At 33.8% G+C, this 18759-nt stretch overlaps 1 protein-coding gene across 2 annotated transcripts in view; it reads left to right on the top strand.

Moving 5' to 3' along the window:
- The window catches only part of Dennd5b (DENN domain containing 5B), a 175023-nt gene that overhangs the window by 49671 nt on the left and 106593 nt on the right, over positions 1–18759 (top strand). Inside the window, exons 2-3 of one of the 2 annotated variants that reach the window (XM_076854262.1) lie at positions 11426–11491; positions 14868–14977. In XM_076854262.1, coding sequence (XP_076710377.1) covers positions 11426–11491; positions 14868–14977 — 176 coding nt within the window. The remainder of the gene's footprint in view (positions 1–11425; positions 11492–14867; positions 14978–18759) is intronic. The other variant, XM_076854263.1, reaches the window with a different exon arrangement.

The following is an 18759-nucleotide window of genomic DNA, read 5'->3' as shown; positions in this document are numbered from 1 at the left end:
AATCATTCTCCACATGATGAGAATATTCAGCCATCTTTATTATAGAGAGCACTTTATATGGTAGAAGGGATTTCTTTCATTCTAGTTTATTTCCCCCTTGCAACAGAAGGAAGGGACAAGAGTATCTCAGGTTTTGACTTTGGTGAATATCATTATATCACTTGGTTTCATTAATTGACACAAGTAATAGAGGAAGAAGAGATAGTCCAGGAGATATATAAAGGGTTCATTTTAGGATACTTTGAGGGTTTTTTTTTTTTTTTTTTGTATTTGTAGATGGACAGGATGCCTTTATTTTATTTATTTTTATGTGGTGCTAAGGATCGAAGAACCCATTGCCTCACACATGCCAGGCAAGCACTCAGCCACTGAGCTACAGCCCCAGCGTTACTTTGAGGTTTATTAGTTTGTGGTAGTGTGGTTTCCAATAGGCACTTGGAAGTACTGACCTGGAGAGAAGAATGACATATGTACGTGTGTGTGTGTGTGCGCGCGCGCGCGCGCGCGCGCGCGTAGATTAGAAAGTCATTAATGTGGGTGTAGCATAAGCTGGTGGAGTGTATAGAGTAAGAAAACATAAGCAGTGGAATACAAATACATGGGGAGGAATAGAAGAGGAGAAACCATGGAGGTGACTGATAAACAAGTTCCTTTAATAACTGCCCAGTTTTGAAAAGTTGTCAGAGAAAAGAACACTTGGGTAAGGGCAGCTGAACTTTGTAACTACAAATCTTGACTTCCACTTGGGGATCTCACCAATCTGCTGCTACCACCATGCTGGATTTGGGTAGTATAGCTCCTTCTTTACTACACTAATCTATCTTGATTCTTTTTTTTTTTTTTAATTAATTTTTATTGTTGGTTGTTCAAAACATTACATAGTTCTTGATATATCATATTTCACACTTTGATTCAAGTGGGTTATGAACTCCCATCTATCTTAATTCTTATAACCAAGCATAGTAAGACTTTGCAAAAAACCCATAATGATAATAGAAAGAAATCATAAATGAAAAGGAACATAATTTAAAAAATATTTATATGACTGCTTTTATTGCTCCAAGAATCACCTGGTCTTTTTAGGCCCTTTGCAGAGTTCATTCTTTCTCAGATACAGAATTGCCATTTCACTGAAACTAAGATGTATTCCCCACATGGGAGGTTCTTTCGCTCACCAATAAGGAAAGTCATTAAGTGTATCTAGTTTGCTTGTGGTCTAGGCATAATGGAATGAGATCCAAAAAGAAGAAAGAGTTCCTTCTTCATACCTGTCTAAGCTCCATCTTTCATATTTTCATGTCATCTGATGTCTTCCTTCTTCAGGGGAAATAATACCTTTTTTATTTTTTTTATTTTGAGACATGGTCTAGTTAAGTTGCAGAGCCTGACCTTGAACTTGGGATCCTCCTGCCTTAGCCTCCCAAGTCAGTGGGATTACAGGCATGCATCACCGAGCCTGGCTGGATCCTAGCTCATCAGCTTTATATTACAGGAAACACAGAAGAGAAAGAGGCATATTAAGCTATAGCATGAGATACAGTCAACAAAGTCTAAACTGTGGAAACTCTAATCAAGTTTTTCAACAAATAAGCCTCCTGTGGGAGGGGAAGGTAGGAAAGAAACCCTATGATTAAAAGAGACTTAAAAGCATATCAACACTATGGGGCTGGGGTTGTGGCAGCACCACATAAAAATAAATAAATAAAATAAAGGTATTGTGTTCAACTACCACTAATTTTTTTAAAAAAAGCATATCAGCACTAAGAAACATAAAACTATTAATAAGTACAAGAATAAAAACATACATTTTATATTTTTAGTAAAGAGATAAGCAGGTGAGGGGTGGGAGGAAGGAATAAAGGATTTAGGTCCCTCTCATTGTTTTTTTTCAAACATTTCTTTCCAGGTAGCCCCAATATAGAAGACAAAGTGAACCTTGATAGCTCCTAGGGGCCTTCCATGTGAACTTGAATTTTGCATTGTAGACCACATTATAAAATTAATATTCTTTGCTGTTTAAACAATATTCTAATACCAAAGTTTTTTTATATAATTGGTGTTGGAGAATAATGAATCATGTTTACTCTGTGAATTTGGTACTCTAATTTGAAAAACATGGTGATGTAATACCTTACATAAATCTTATTATACTGAATATTAATATTTGCTTTCTCATTGTCTTCTCTATTACATGCTGAGTTTCTTGAGGTCAGAGACTGGATCTTATTTTTCTCTGTACTATTGAAGGCAGTTTTACATCTGGTGTTCAGTGACATTTATTGCTTATTTGCTCAATGAAATTAAATCAGTGAATATTTTGTTAAAGAAAAAAGAAGCATATCAGCAATTCATAAAATATGAACTTAATTTGAATCCTGATGTGTGCTGGCACATTCCTATAATCCCAGGAGGCTGAGACAGGAGGAGTGCTAATTCAAAAGTGAATGTAAAAGTAAGGCAGTAGGGCTGGGGTTGTGGCTCCGTGGTAGAGCGTTCATCTGGCATGTATGAGGCACTGGGTTCGATCCTCAGCACTACATGATAAATAAATGAATAAATTGATAGATACATAGGTAGATAAAAGTATTTTTAAAAAAGTTGATGCGGTAAGCAACTCAGTGAGACCCTGTCTCAAAATAAAATACAAAATAGGGCTGGGGATGTGGTTCAGTGATTGAGTGCCCTGAGTTTAATCCCCAGTACCCCATAAAAAGGGGACATTTATAAGATAATTGAAAAATTCAATAATAATCAAATATTTTATATTAGGGAATTATTGGTTTTTTAGTGTCATAATGGTATTGTAGTTGTCTTATGAAATAGAGAGGGAGTCCATATGTTTTAGAAAGACATTGAAATGTTTACCTCCTGCCAGCTGAAGATAGGCTTAAACTTATTAAACTTATCGTTAATGACCTATTTTATTTTGGTATTAGTGACTTTTAAAAGTTTTTACATGTTGAATTTGAGTATAGAAGTAGAATAGTGCAGTGAGTTCCCATGTACCCATTAAAAAATTATCAATTCATACCAACCATGTTTCTTCTGTACTCTGCCCCTTATTATTTTAAAGCTATTTTTGAACATCTTATGGTCTTTAAAAAATTCTTCAGTATATATCTGTAAAAGATTAGACCTCTATATTGACATTACCCTGAGGCAGTTATCACAACTAAAAATGTTAAGTAATTCTTTAATATTATTAGATTGTGATTTAATATCCAGATTCTCGTTTGTCTCAAATATTTTACATCTTAAATAACCAAACATGACAATTCAATAAGTAAACCAGGTATGTAATATCTTATGTTCGTAAGCAAAGTGATCTAATGTTACACAAATGATGTATAGTTACTAATTGTGAAAAGAATTTGCACAAAGCTTTGTGAAAAATATGAAGGAAACCTTACATTTGTCAATTTGTCAAATATGATATTTCGAATGTAATGGGAGTTTTTAAAGAAAATACAAGTTATTAGAGTGGAAGCTATTCTATAAAACTATAGCTTCAGAACTGAACAGGGGGAAAGAGCATGAGAAAAAGATTAACATTAAACTGAGACGAATGAAGGGAGAGAAAGGGAGAGGGAAGGGAAATTGCATGGAAACGGAAGGAAAACCACATCGTTATACGAAATCACATATATGAGGTTGTGAGGGGAAAGGGGGGGAGGGAGAGAATGGAACAACAACAGATGAGGTAGAGAGGGAAGATGGGAGGGGAGAGGAGGGGGGATAGTAGGGGATAGGAAAGACAGCAGAATACAGCAATCACTAATATGGCATTATGTAAACATTGTAAATGTATAACTGATGTGATTCTGCAATTTGTATTTGGGGTAAAATGGAAAAGCATAACTCACATGAATCAAATGTATGAAAGATGAAAAAAAATAAAAATAAAAAAATAAAAATAAAACTATAGCTTCTATAAAGCTGCTTTTAGTTGAACAGTTTAAATTATAAATTTAAATTAAGTTTAAATTTAAATTAAATACATGAGAAAGAGTGTACAGGTGTAGGCAAGAAAATGGAGTAGGGTGAAACCCACAGGTAAACTTCAAAACTAACTTATCTTCTGAGTGTTTTTGAAAAAACATAGTGAAAATAGATTGTGACCCCAGGGTATAGGAAATATATGAGGTTTCCACCCTTTTAAAATGTTCTCCTTTATAATAAAATTTATATTGTTGGAGATTTGAAAGATACTTCACAAAGTGCTCTTATAAAGGATTTTGAAATTTTATTTACAAACTGATATTGCCAACTATACCTTATATTTATTTAGAAAATAAATATTTAAAAAAGAAGTAAAAATTGGTTAACCTGTAAGGGCCTAAAAGTATTTTCTGCAGCCTAGTAGTAATCCAGCACCCACATCCTGTTTTCTTTCTTTTTTTCTTTTTCCCCTTGTACTGGGAATTTTACCCAGGAGCATGCTACCACTGAGCTATATCTTCAGCCCTTTAAAATTTGTATTTTGAGGCAAGGTCACACTGAGTTGCCCAGGCTGACCTTGAATTTGCAATCCTCCTGCTTCCTTTGGCCTCCTGAGTTGTTGGGGTGTGCCACCCTGCCCAGTTCCAGATCCTCCCTCTCCCTCTCTCTCTCTCTCTCTCTCTCTCTCTCTCTTTCTCTCTCTCTCTCTCAGTTGTAGATGGACACAAAACCCTTTGTTTTATTTATTTATTTGTATGTGGTGCTGAGGATTAAACCCAGTGCCTCTTCCGTGCTAGGTAAGTGCTCTACCTCTGAGTTACAACCCCAGCCCCCCAGATCCTCATTTCTAATGCCATTCTCCAATTAGAGGAATGAAGAAATCCTTGGAGGAATAACTGATTTCTAGAAATGGGGCAGGAAATATACAAGATGAGCTTTATACTGCCAGAAATTAAAGCAGCCCTCAAAAAACCACACCAGGTCTAAGAGTATAGCTCACAGTCATGTGGAAGGCCCTGGGTTTTATTCCTAGCACTGGAACCCTCCCCCCACCCATGGAAAATAAAACAAAAATCACATAGCTGAGGGTTTGAATCAAATTAAAGAGTTCTCAGTGACCAAAACTGGAAAAAAAAATTAAAAGCCCAAAATAAAAGAATATTGAATCATGACATAAAATATAACATAATGTAATTATGACTCCATATTAGTGTAGATAAGTGATCAGATAATAAATTGGGAAAGAGACAAATCTCCCTTGCAGGAGAACATTAAGTAATTTTTGTAGATGCTCCACCCTCAAGGAGGTGAGACATAATTCCCCATTCTTTAAGTATGGGCTGAGTTAAGTGACTTCCTTCTGAACATTATAGTATAGCAAAGAGGAGGAAAAAAAAGAGAAACTTTACTGTGGAGAAACCTGACACTATCTCAGCCATTTGATCAAGGTTAGAATCAGTAGTGATAACATATGGATAGAGTATACCCACAATATAATGTAATTGAAGTGGCACTTCTATGATCTTATTCTCCCAAACCTATAACCATAGTCTTATCATAAGGAAGATGTCAGACAAATTCCATTTGAGGAGCATTCTAAAAATACCTGATCAGTGCTCAGAATTGTCAGTGTCATCTAAAACAAGGAAAGTCTGAGAAACCATCATAGCCAAGAGGAACTTAGGGAGACATGACTACTAAATGTAATGTGGTATTCTGAATAGGATTCTGGAATAGAAAAAGAGCCTTTGATAAAAACTCAGAGAATCTGGATAAAATTTAGACTTTTATTGATAATTACATATCAATACTAGTTCATTAATTGTTATAATGTATTATATATATTGCTTATAGGAGAAATTGGTTGCAAGACATATGAGGGTTCTCTGTGTTCTTCTCAATTTTTCTGTAAAGTCACTCTATAAAAACTAAGTTTGTTTTTTTAAAAAGTTAACTATGAAGTCCAGGATTCAAAACAAAGAATTAAAATCTGATCCTGTTTTGCTGATGAACATCAGATAAATATATGTGGAATATATATAGCCTTATATTTGGAATATATAAATAGCCTTATATTTGGAATAAGGCAGGTATCAGGTTTTAACTTATATCCCAATATAACTTAGTAAATAAACAGAATGTTCAAAAGAAAATGGGCTTTTGTTTTTTATTCCTTTGATTACATTTCAGTTAATGTAGTCAGGGTTTTGAAATGAATCATTTTCACAGCTGCTGTGAAGATGAAATAAATACATCTTACAAATCCTGAAGCATGTGTATAATTCAGACCTGAGCATACAGGTTCCATTCCTTTCCATTTATTCAGTAAACATATGTGCCAGGCACAGTATTAAGTAGGTGTTAAAGCTCTAAAGAAGGATAATAGATTGAAGAACTTAAGATCTAAAGGAAGAAATAGCATTTAGCAGCTTTAATGCAGTATAGTAAATAAACAGCAGTATGCATAGAAATTATGAGAACAGAATTGCAAGAACTTCACATTTCTGTTTCCTTAAAAAAAAAAAAAAAGCTGTATTAGGCTGTTTTCTATCTCCATAACAAATACGAGGCTGGGTGCTTTATGCAGCTCACAATTTTGAAAGGTGAAAGTCCAAGATTGGGCAGCCCCATCTATTCAGCCTCTGGTAGATGGCTTCAAAATGGCTGCTGTAGCCTTCTCACAGCATTGTATCTAGGCTATAAAGGTTCAAATCCCAGAAGAACAGGTGGAAATGCGTGGCACTTTTAATGATCTCACCTTGGAGGCCATATAACATCACTTACACTGTATGGATGGAGTGTTTTGTTTGAGGCAGTTACATATGCCCTTCCAGGTTTAAGGGCAGAGAACATTGATTCCACCTTCTTTGGTGGAGTTTTAGAGGAACATGGGGAACAAGAAATACTGTTTTGGCCATGTTTGGAATACACAATCTGTTGTTTTATTATATCCCAAGAGCTTAGAATGGTACCTTGGCTTGTAGAGTTTTGTTTGTTTTAGTTCAAATCAGTTATATATATAACAGTAGAAACTCTTTCATTCATTGTCACACAAATGGAGCAGAATTTTTCACTTCTCTGATTGTGCATTAAGTGGAGTCACACCATTCGTACAATCATACATGTACTTAGGGTAATGATGTCTGTCTCATTCCACTGTCTTTCCTACCTCTTTGCCACCTCCGCCCCACCACCCTGCCCCATTGTAGAGCTTTGTAAATGCCTGATGAATGAATGAATGAATGAATGAAGTGAGTTTATTAGAAGAGGAGTATAACATATGACCCGTTTGTTAGGATATTGCCTCAGTATTCTAAGCTTGACTTGAGTAGAAATGGAAAGGAAAGACTGATTTGGAGATACCTAGGAAGTACAGATTGCAAGATTTAGTGATCATTTGAATATGGAAATAAAGTAGGGGAATCTGGGTTGAGAAGGGGAGAAGTCTAGAATCTCAATCTAGCAATCTAGAATGACTTACAGTCAGTCAAAGAGACCAGCTCTGTGCTAAAGCAAATATCATAAATAGGAGCAACTGGAGAGGCTGAAGCAGGAAGATCTCAAGTTCAAAGCCAGCCTCTGTAACTTAGTGAGAACTTGTCTCAAAAAATAGGAAGAACTTGGGATGAGCACTCTGGGTTCAACCCCCAGTACCACAATAATAAATACATATGTATATTGATACATAAAAGTAAATTTTTAAAAATTGTGAGCATGAATCCCTTCTTGATAAAATTATTTTTAGTGTTACATTAATCCCTGAAAGGGCTGAATAAATAGGTGGAAATACTTAGATGATTTCATGAATTGTGATACTGTTAACAGAGCAAAAGCTTTGAGGGAAAAGATCAGCTCAGTTTTGGAAGCACTGAAATTGAGGGTTTGGGTGCTAAGCCAGCCAAGTGAGATCCTTGAACTCAAGTCTGGAGAGCGTGCTCTTCAAGATTTTCTTTAGTGTTTTTCTGGTGGAAGGAGAAAGGACAACTTTGTTTTCCCTTACAAAAGAGGAAATTTTTGCTTCTTTCAGTTCATTTTTATCCTTTTTGGTTGTTCTATTTATATTCATTTTGAAATGTAATTAAAATGACCTTTTTTCCTCCACCAAAAGTGACTTGGCTTTTTTCTTTTTTTTTTTTTTTTTTGGTACTGGGCAGTGAGCCTAAGGGTGTATCCCCAACCTTTTTATATTTTTTGTTTTGAGACAGAGTCTCACTAAGTTGCTTAGGGCCAAGCTGAATTGCTAAGGCTGGCCTTGAATTTCCAATCCTCCTGTCACAGCCTCCCTGATTGCTTGGGATTACAGGCATGACCTACTACACCCTGCTCTTTTTTCTTTTTTAATGTTACACAGTAGCTTTGGAAATCCTAGTCTCTTATAGAATTGGCAAGGTTTTAGTCACATAGATCCCTTTGTACTCTTCCTAATGTATGAGGAACATGATTTCATATGTTGGTGTGTAGTACCTTAGTACCATTAAAACCTGAATCTTAGCTATCACTGAGCATATTAGGAAAGGTCCTTGAAGGTCTTTGGATAAAAGAACACATTGATGGCAGAGAAACTCTTGAGAACTTTCTTTTCTTTCCTTTTTTTTAAGCATTTTTTTTAATATTTATTTTTTAGTTGTAGTTGGACACCATACCTTTATTTTATTACTTTTATGCTGAGGATTGAACCTAGGGCCTCGCACATTCCAGGTGAGTGCTCTACTGCTGAGCCACAACCCCAGCCAGAGACCTTTTCTACTTAGCAAAAATCACATGAACTGAGCCATTCTGGCTTCTGACCACTTCAGATAATCATTGGGATATTATTACTTAACATTTTATTCTTAACAGAAAGAGAATTTCCCAGTGAATCTTGTTACTGACATTTCTTACCAGTTTTTCAGCGTTAGAATAACTTGATAGACCATGAAGCAAGATGTAATGTTTCACTAACCCCCTTCCCCATCTTGTTATTCATATCTTTAATTTAAAGAACTTTGAGCCAGGCATGATTACTCAAATCTCAGTGACTTGGGAGACTGAGGCAAGAGGATTGCAAATTTGAGACCAATCTCAGCAACTTAATGAAACCCTGTCTCAAATAAAAAGCAAAAAGTGCTGGGAATGTAGCTCAGTGGGTTCAATGTGGAGTACCCAAGAAAAAAAGAGAGAGAGAGAGAAACTTTGTTGATTCTTACATACTATTTTTTTCTTCCAAAGAGGGGAAGAGGAAGAAAGCAGTATTCCATATAAGTTGATTGATCTCCTTTATAACCTAAACTGAACTGCTCATGCTTTTGACTCCTTATAAACTTTTGGAAAGAGAGTATTGACAACAAAAATCAGTTAATAGAAATGGAAGAAAAGGTCTACCTTTAGCTCTGAGCAGACAACTACTTCTTTGAGTTATGTAGCAGAAAAGTTTCAGTATGAATCATCTTAGAACAGCTCTGTAGTGTTGTCATTATAAATATTTTAATGGTAAGTGACTTTCTTTTGTTCCTGAAGGCAAAGTATTGTTCTCTTGGATGTTTCTTTAGCACAGAATGCATTAATTAGAAATAGGGGCAGATTGGCCTTATATTGTATGATAAAATACAACATGAGTACTAATATTAATATGGTCTCACAGAAATATATTGAATAAATGATTCTCATAGAAGGTAGATATCTAATAATAATAATGTGTTCTTATTGTAATAGAAAAAAGTCTATATATATATGCGAAAACTTTTGCTCAGAAATTATGATTGGATATAGGCTATTAGATTAGCATATTTATTCAAAATTAGAATCTTGTTTTCTAGGCTGTGCTTATTATTTGAAAATCACTTCAATATTCTTTGAATAATAAAAATGACACTTGTAATCCCAGCTACTTGGGAGGTCCAGGTAAGAGGATCACCCAAGTTCAAAGCCAGCCTGGGCAACTTAGGAGACCCTAAAAATTGTCCCAAAATAAAAAGGGTTAGGGTTCTAGCTCATAGGTAAAATGCCCCTGTGTTCAATCCCCAATACTAATAAAATATGAAAATTTTTAAATAATAAATATAATTTACAAGTATTGTTGAACATATAGTACTAAACCTAAAAAATATGCATACTTTCATTATAGCAAGTATAATAATGACTTTTTTTGAGAGAGAGACAGAGAGAGAGAAATAAAATGAATTTTTTTTTTTTATAGATGGACACAACACAATGCGTTTATTTTTATGTGGTGCTGAGAATCGAACCCAGGTCCCACCCGTGCTAAGTGAGTGCTGTACTGATGAGCCACAATCCCAGCCCACAATAATGACTTTTTAAAAGTTTTCTTGTTTCATATTTTATTAGAAAAGGAATAATCTGATTAACATGGGCTGGAGCAAAGACTTCTTTATTCTACAGTATCAGAGAACTCTAGATCCTGGATTCATTGCTAAAGTTATTTTTGCAAGTAAATAATCCGTTGTATTCTATTCTTGATGCCAGGATGTATAGTTGCCTAACACTGCTGCCGAATATTAAAGGCATGCCTATCACACCTGACTTTGGAATATCATTTTTCAAATATACTTGTTTTTCTTGAGAATTTTTAAATAAACAAAAAAATTGAGAAAATAGTTAGTTCCTTAGTTTTGACCTAATATCCCTTTTCTCTTGGAAGATCCCATCCAATATGCCACATTATACTCAGTCATTGTGTCTCTTGGGATTCCTCTTAACTAAACACTTTCTCAGACTTTTGTTGTTTTTGATGTCTTTGACAGTTTTGATGAGTTCATATCAGGTATATTATAAGTTATTTCTTTTAGAATTTCATGTTTTAGTTATGGTTAGATTGGGGTTATAGGATTATATTATTTTAAAGCTATGTTTAACCTTAGGAGAATTGACAAACTGTCTTCCAAAGTGGCTATACCATTTTGCATTCCCACTAACAATAAGAGAGTTTGTCGTTTCACAACCTTGTCAGCATTTGGTATTGTCAGTTTTTTGGACCTCAGCAGTGGTTGGAATACAATTTTAAAATTGACCATTTTGTCTTACTATTATTATACCTCACTATAGAAGCATTAGCTTTCTTCTCTTGAAATTAGTCTGTTTTTTTTTTAACCTTTATTTTATATGTTTTTATTTTTTTGTGGTGCCAGGAATCAAACCCAGTACCTCACGCATGCTAGGCAAGCATTCTACCACTGAGCCACAATCCCTGCCCTTGAAATTAGTCTTTGGAGAGGATGTGTGTGGTTTTTCCCCATACAAATAATTGTTACTGGTATTTAAATGTCCTTTCACTATTAGGTTAAAATTGCCAATTCTCTTTTGCTTTCTTAGCTTATAAGTAGCTTTTAAGCTACATTCTACTGGTGTTAATCTGTACTTTTTTGATGTTAATGTCTTGTTTAATTGTTTTTGTTTAATTTTTTATTCTCATTTTCCATTCTTCAAAGTCAGTTTTGCTTTTTTGTTTTTCTTTGTTCATAAAGCTTTTTGTTTCTGTTACATTATGTAGTTTTGTACCAATGGCTAGAAGCAGATCGTCATAGCAAGAGCCAAGAAGCTACAAATACGACTTCAGGTAAAAATAATAGTTAAAAAAAAGGGTGGGTTTCTAGAAATCTTTATTGTAATTCACCCCAAGCCCATTATAAGCATTTCCTTATTTAGTTTTGTTTGGAGAGATTATCTAAAGATATTATTTTGTATTCTGTTCTCTCGTCTGCATCTTAATTTTCATAAAGACCTCATTTGCTTCAGGCCTTGAAAAAATGTATTCACTAGTCTTTAAGCTGTCTTGGCATATATTTCCTACTTAGGAGAGAAGGCTTAATTGTATCTTAAATTTAGTTGATTATTTAGTAATACTACTCAATCTATATATAGTTATGGCAAGGATATTATTAATATGTAAGCTCATTTTTTGGAGTGTTTTTGGCAAGTCAGTCGCCAAGATTGTACCCAGGTCCCCTCAAGAATATTACTATTGCTACAAATTTATAATTCTTGTTTGTTTAAGTATAATTTTTAAAAGATAAACTTTAGCTTAAGTGAAGGATATTTATATATAATTCCATTTCCTGGGAATCCAGATTTTCAGACTTAGTCATTTTTTCTGTTTAGTCGTAGCAGTGAATTCGAAGTTAGTTTTATAAAACATACATTCAAAATGTGAAGTGTAAGTTGTTCTTCCTGGATATTCTTCTCTGGCTGGTACTGCATCCACTCATTTCTGAATCCCTAACAGTGATATTAGAATTTCAGAAAAGTTTATTCTTTCCCTCATTTCCTTCAAAATAATATTTGCCAAGACCGCTGTATATTTAAGAATGATCTTTCCTATTGCTCCCTCTTTAATGGTGTTAAGAGGTGGTGATGGTGGTAGAGGTGGTGATGGGGGTAGAGATAGTGGTGGTGGCAGTGGTTTTGTTTTCTTATACTTGAGTTACTGTTTTGTGTATTTTATGTTTTTATAATTTTGGAGGTAATCTCTTGTTGCTTCGATGATCCTCAAGAAGTTGTAGCATTAGGTAATAGAACAATTATATTGAGAATGCACTTTTATGATTTTTCTGATATATCTTCTGTCCCATTATTAACTTGATATATGAATAAAGATAACATCACTATTCTTACCAAAAACAGGCAGGAAATCATTAAAAGGTAAGTGTTGCAAGGACTTATATCCTGGATTGTGTGTTCTTTCTACCACTGTTGTAGTGTTTCATATTTTACTAAAATTTATGGATGATAAAAACAAACATTTCTGGTCTGTGACGGTGGGCATAGGAAAGGGTTTCTTATGACTCTATGTTATCTCAAAATATGCTTGTTGCTGCATCAGTAGCACAGTCAGCAGCATGGTTTTTTTAGAATCAGAAGGGAATCTTTGTTTTATTTTGCTTTTTCTTAGCCCTAAAGTAAAGTAAATTTTGTGTTCACATTAAAATTTTATATCAGCTTAAGGACATCATTTACCCTGAAGTCAATAGTTCTGAACTTTGACTTTGGTTCTGAACTTTTAGCTACATTGATTGATGGATAGTTTCCCATGTCTCCATTGACTTTTTGGTATTTATGTAACCTTGGTACATGGTGCAAAAATTGATGAACTCTTCTTAGGGGTTTCTGTTCTTTAACAGTTTCTCTTCTGGAGGTGAAAGCTCTCTATTCTTAGAAACTGAAGTGTGGAATGGAAAGATGTAGGGATGTAGTACTTGCCTAAATCAGAGAAATCCAAAGGAAAAATGATCATTAACCAAATACTTCAATTAGAAACAGTACTTTAGGGCTGTGGTTTGGCTCAGAGGAAGAGCACTTGCCTAATATGCGTGAGGCACTGGGTTCGATCCTCAGCACCACATAAAAATAAAATGAAGATATTGTATCCACCTAAAACTAAAGTAAATAAATAAATATTTTTTAAAAAGAAACAGTACTTTAATTGCCTCTGTAAATACATTTAAATTATGTGCCCTTATTCATAAAAGCTCCTATGTATTTCATATTGCAGTCTCCAACAAGATTTTGTAGTGTGACTTTTCCTTCCTTCTGTGATCTGTTAAGTTTTGCACTCAAAGGTGTTTTAATACCTATTCATATTTTTACCCAAAATGGAAATTGAGTCACAAGATGTCAGAGTATGACTTGTAATTCAGATTGCCTAGTGATATTTTTAATTATGCAAATACTAGTAAATGGCATTTATATTTTGCTATAACAGCTAGTATTTTGCACTTAATTAGAACTTTGAAAGTAGAAAATCACAGGAGACAGGAAGAAATTGCTTCAAGTTTCTAATTCCTTGATCTCAACTTTTTGACATTGGAAATTTAAGATCCATTCATCTTAAAACATTTTATGAAACTAAGGCATTTGGGAATAACAGGTCTTATGGGAATTAATTTAGTCAAGGAGGTAAAGAACTGATATGACAGCTGTTATTGAATTTTTTACATAAAATATAGTCTAATCTTTGCAGAATTTTATCAGGTGATGAATTTAACTTAGAATAGTTCATTTTTAAAAAAGAGGTTAGTGTGTTTAATGTGTTCTGTCCACTAAATTAGATAACTCAATAATAATGTTTCTTTTTTTTTTTTTTTTTTTTTTGTCTTTAAACCCCCTATGGTAGTTGGGGAATCAGAACTTCACAGTTGCTAAGCAAGCATGGTACCATTGCTCTGCATCCCCAGCCCCTTTTAGCAGTGATGTTTCTAATTTTGTTAATTATATTACCTAAGAGTCTATATATAAAATCACATATATTAGAGAGGGTTTTTTGGGGGTTTTTTTGTTTGTTTGTTTGTTTTAGAAATTCAAACAAAATTGCCTCCTATGTGCACTGTAACATTGGGTCTATCTGTGTATGAATATATAGATATAGATCATAAGAAATATGATTAGCTTAAATCAGGATGTTTCTTTAGTAAATTAAATGTTTTCTTTAGTAAATTAAATGTTTCTATATAAGAGATTTATATTATCATATATTGAAATGAATGCAATGATTATATTACAGCAGAGATTATTTTTACACTTGATTTTTAGTATTAATTGTAAAACTACTGTTTTTAAAATTCAGATTCTGACATTTCTGCGTTTCTGTTTTTTTTTTTTTTTTTGATGCTGGGAATTGAACCCAAGAGCACTTAACCATTGCCCCTTTTTGTATTTTATAGAGGCAGGATCTTGCTGAGTTGTTAAGGCCTTGTTAAGTTGCTGAGGCTGGCTTTGAACTCGAAATCCTGATGCCTCACAGATTCTAAAGTTTTAAATTCAGTTCTCTTATTAACAATTTGCCAGTTATCCACGGGAATTTTGCAACTCAAAATTGGAAGTAGAACTCGAATCACATTTCAACATTATAAGTAAATACTCTACAAAATAAATATAAAACTATAATGTGATTTGGAAAAGGTTCTAGATATTAACCAATTATTAATTATTTGTTTTAGGTGAAAATTTTGACCAGAGTCCTTTGAGAAGAACATTCAAATCCAAAGTTCTGGCCCACTACCCTCAGAATATAGAATGGAATCCCTTTGATCAAGATGCAGTGAATATGGTATGTTCCCCCCACCTTCATTCTCTCTTCAGCCTTCCTTTTATTTTACTAAATGGCAATAATGACTATATTTTGAATGTCTACGTTATTTCATTTAATTATCGTTCATACTTTATAGATTTGGAAACCGAAGTACAGAGAAGTTACTTGCCCAGGATTCTCACATCTAACAAGTTTATACAACAGACCCCCAAAGCCCATTTTTAAGCTATGTTGTAGGTTTGTACTAATACAGAGATGCTTTGATAAACAGTGAAATTACTCTGTTTGCCTGATAGAAGAAACATGGTTTCAGTTTTTATGTTTTAAGAAATGTTGTGTGAAGGGCCTATCATTTGTCATTTTCACAGACAACATGAAGATGGAAAGGAACTTAAATACTTAATTTAGACATGAGTATGAATTTGTTATAAAGAATGGTAATCAATATAAGTTAACCAGAGGTGATTAAAAGTTTCCTTTAGAGATTCTTAAAAATAAAGTAGGCCATAGTTTTCTGATCACTTTAGGAAGAGTCCTTCTTAGAAGCCTGGATACTATTTTGAACCTCTATCAACTCTGTGATTACATAATTCAAGAGGCCCCAAACTGAGCAAATGAGACATCAGTCTTGATAGACACAGAAATGATTAATGATGAACTGAGATGCTATGATAGGTATAGTTCGTTTTGAGAACTTAAAAAGAGAACTGGAAGACATAAAAAATCTTATTATGATCTGATACTTTTGGAAAAGAAAATTAATATTTAGTAGATGCCTGCTAGGTACTTCAAGGTGTGTTATTTTCACATACATGTTTACATGTACCCAGTGAATTCTTATTCACATTTTATGGAGATTAAGTAACTTGCCCAAAGTCATGCAGTGAATATTTGAGGCTAACCCCAGAACATTTTTACTTTCTAGCTTACTTTTTTCCCCACTCCCCTGCTGCTTTCTCTAGAGAAAAACTATGTTTTGGTTTGCATCAGAAATGGTATGGGGTACATTTAACCCTTGGTAATATCACAGTAAAAACTTTGCAGTCTGAGCTTGCTCCAGGAAAGGGAAAGGGAAAGCATAGTGCTTTTTGTAAGAACTGATACCTAAAGCACTTACCACTTCAATTTTGATTCTTTACAGAGTAAAATGTATTTCCCCAAACTTAATCCAATACTAAAATAACCGGAGTTGACATTTTGTTGGAAATGAATACTGTGAATGCTTAGTTTTATCTTTGGTGAAAAGAGTATATAGATAGTGGGTAGAGCACAATCATTAGTTATCTTTGGGAGACTTAGAGGAACCTAACCAAGACTCTGACTAAATAGATAACAGACAGCAGTGGCAAAAATAATTTATCAGCTGCCTACATCAGCAAATTAATAGAGAGGTATTAAGGAAAAGAGTGTCCAACTGAAGCAATAGAAAAATATATAAGAATGTGAATAGAGGTTAGAACTTAATCTTTTTAATTTAGTAAGATATTTCAAAGTATAAATTATTTTGTGAGAAATCAGAATAATGTCCAAAAGTAGGCTCTTCCTACAGTGTTAATCTGTAGTCATTTGAACAAAAAGCCACAGTTGGTGTATTTTCTCTTAGTCACTTAAATGAACGAATAGATGTCCATGATAGCTTTTGTTTTTGTCTGAAAAGCATTCATCTTTAAAGCAATTATCAAATTCTTTGATTGTCTTTGGTATTTTTTGTAATCTCTTGTTTCTGAGGTTGTTTTATAAAAGGAACAAACATTTTCCTCTAAAAAAATAAATGGAAAGACTGCGTTTTGATGATTAAATACCACATGGCATTTTTTTTTTTTTTAACTACGAATCTAAAAGGATTTGCTTGTACTCCTGGAAAATCTTCAAAAGCATCCCATTAAACCAGTTTGTGTTAGAGTCATAGATTTATTGCCCTTAATTTTGTCTTTGATTTATTAGTAAGTGCATTTGTATTAAGCTATAATTTATTCCTGCCTAAAGTTATAAAGCTTTATCTTGCCTTTAACAAAATCCTACTCCAAGTTATTGCCTTCTGTATATTAGTCATTCCTCTTTTAAGTAACAGTGGTGATTTTCATAGAGGTCATTAATTTCACAAATAAATTAAGAATACAAAGCAATGAACTTGGTTATATAAAAAATTCCATATGTTTGAGTAGACTGCAAATATAATACAAAACAAATATGTGACAGGTGAAATTGTTTCTAAATTAATTGCTTTTTATGTCTTGGTTGCCAGTTCAGAGATTTTTATGAAAAAATTATTTGAAGTATCGTAAAACAGAACAGTACAACCAACGTTCATATACTCAATACATAGTACTAACACATATCAACATTGACATGTTCACTTTAGCTTTACTTGTTGTTTTAAATGGAACTAAGCATTGCAGAACAGAGCCAAAATTCTTCCACTGTCTCCCACCAGTCCCATTTTCAGCTCTCTTTGAGGTAACCTGAATATTGGCATCTATGACTATTCATATAATGTTCTAGTAGATAGATCTTATTCTTAATTTTTAGGAAGAAGAAATGATCACTATCTTTTTAAGCAAGTTATATGAAATACAAATATTCCATTTTATATATCTGTCCTAAACAAAATAATCTGACAAATGATGTTTTAATTAAAATGTAATAACTATTATAAAGTTCTTTGCAATCTATAAAGCTATAAGTTTGCAGTTTATTTTGATCACAAAGAAGGATAGAGTAGAATGATGAGCAAAGAGTAAAAGGTAAAATGTTGGCAGAAGACAACTATTCAGATGTCCATCTTGCAACATTCAGAGGAAAAGGGGAGATACTTGTTACATACTTTATATATACTAAGCAAGTATTTAAATTTGAAATGGATAACCGAAAATGGCACTCATAGGTTTGATATTATAATGAAAGTAAGGCTTTATTTTGACTCATTTAAGTTTATGCCTTACTGTAGAATCATAGGATTGGAACTAATTCAGCCATTGCTCATGGGTCCTACCTGTTTTCTTTAACCTTTTAGCTAGAATATTTCACTGGCATCTCAAGCTGAGCATGTCTAAAATTGAATTCACAATCCTTCCCATTAATCTTGGACAGTGAATGGTACAGCCATCCACCTAGTTGCCTAAGCCAAAATCTGAAGGTTGTCCTTGAAAATTCTTTTTCTCCCTCTCCCCTATATAATTAATTATTTATCTGCTTCCTCTGTTTCCACACACCCACCTTAGCCCAAACCACCAAGATGGCTTACCTGGACTCCTACAGTCAAACTGGTCTTCTGCTCCTATCCATCCCATTCTTTTTTTTTTTTTTAAAGATAAGAAGTACTTATGCTTTTTTTTTTAAGAGAGAGAGAATTTTTTAATATTTATTTTTCAGTTTTCAGTGGACACAACATCTTTATTTTATTTTTATTTGGTGCTGAGGATGGAACCCAGGGCCCCACGCATGACAGGCGAGCACGTTACCGCTTGCGCCAAATCCCCAGCCCCATCCCATTCTTCATACTATAACTCTTATTTATGCTGATGTTTTTCTTCTTCTACTTCACCTTTACCTAGTGAATTCTAATTGATCTTTAAGATTTCACTTTAAATATGTCCTTAGAGAAGCCATTGCTTTCCACTGCCCTCTTGACTTTCTAACAGGTCTCTTGGTACGTTGCACCTTTTTTGTAGCACCTGTCCCAGTTACAGTTAAATAATTAATTATATAACTAATTATGTAGATACCTCTATATTTCCTGCAATAATGTAAGTACCACTAGGACAGACACAGTTTCTCTTATTCCTTGCTAGGTCCCTAGC

This window comes from Callospermophilus lateralis, chromosome 4, assembly GCF_048772815.1.
Source record: "Callospermophilus lateralis isolate mCalLat2 chromosome 4, mCalLat2.hap1, whole genome shotgun sequence".
Lineage (NCBI taxonomy): Eukaryota > Metazoa > Chordata > Mammalia > Rodentia > Sciuridae > Callospermophilus > Callospermophilus lateralis.
This window is presented reverse-complemented; position numbering and strand designations above follow the sequence as displayed.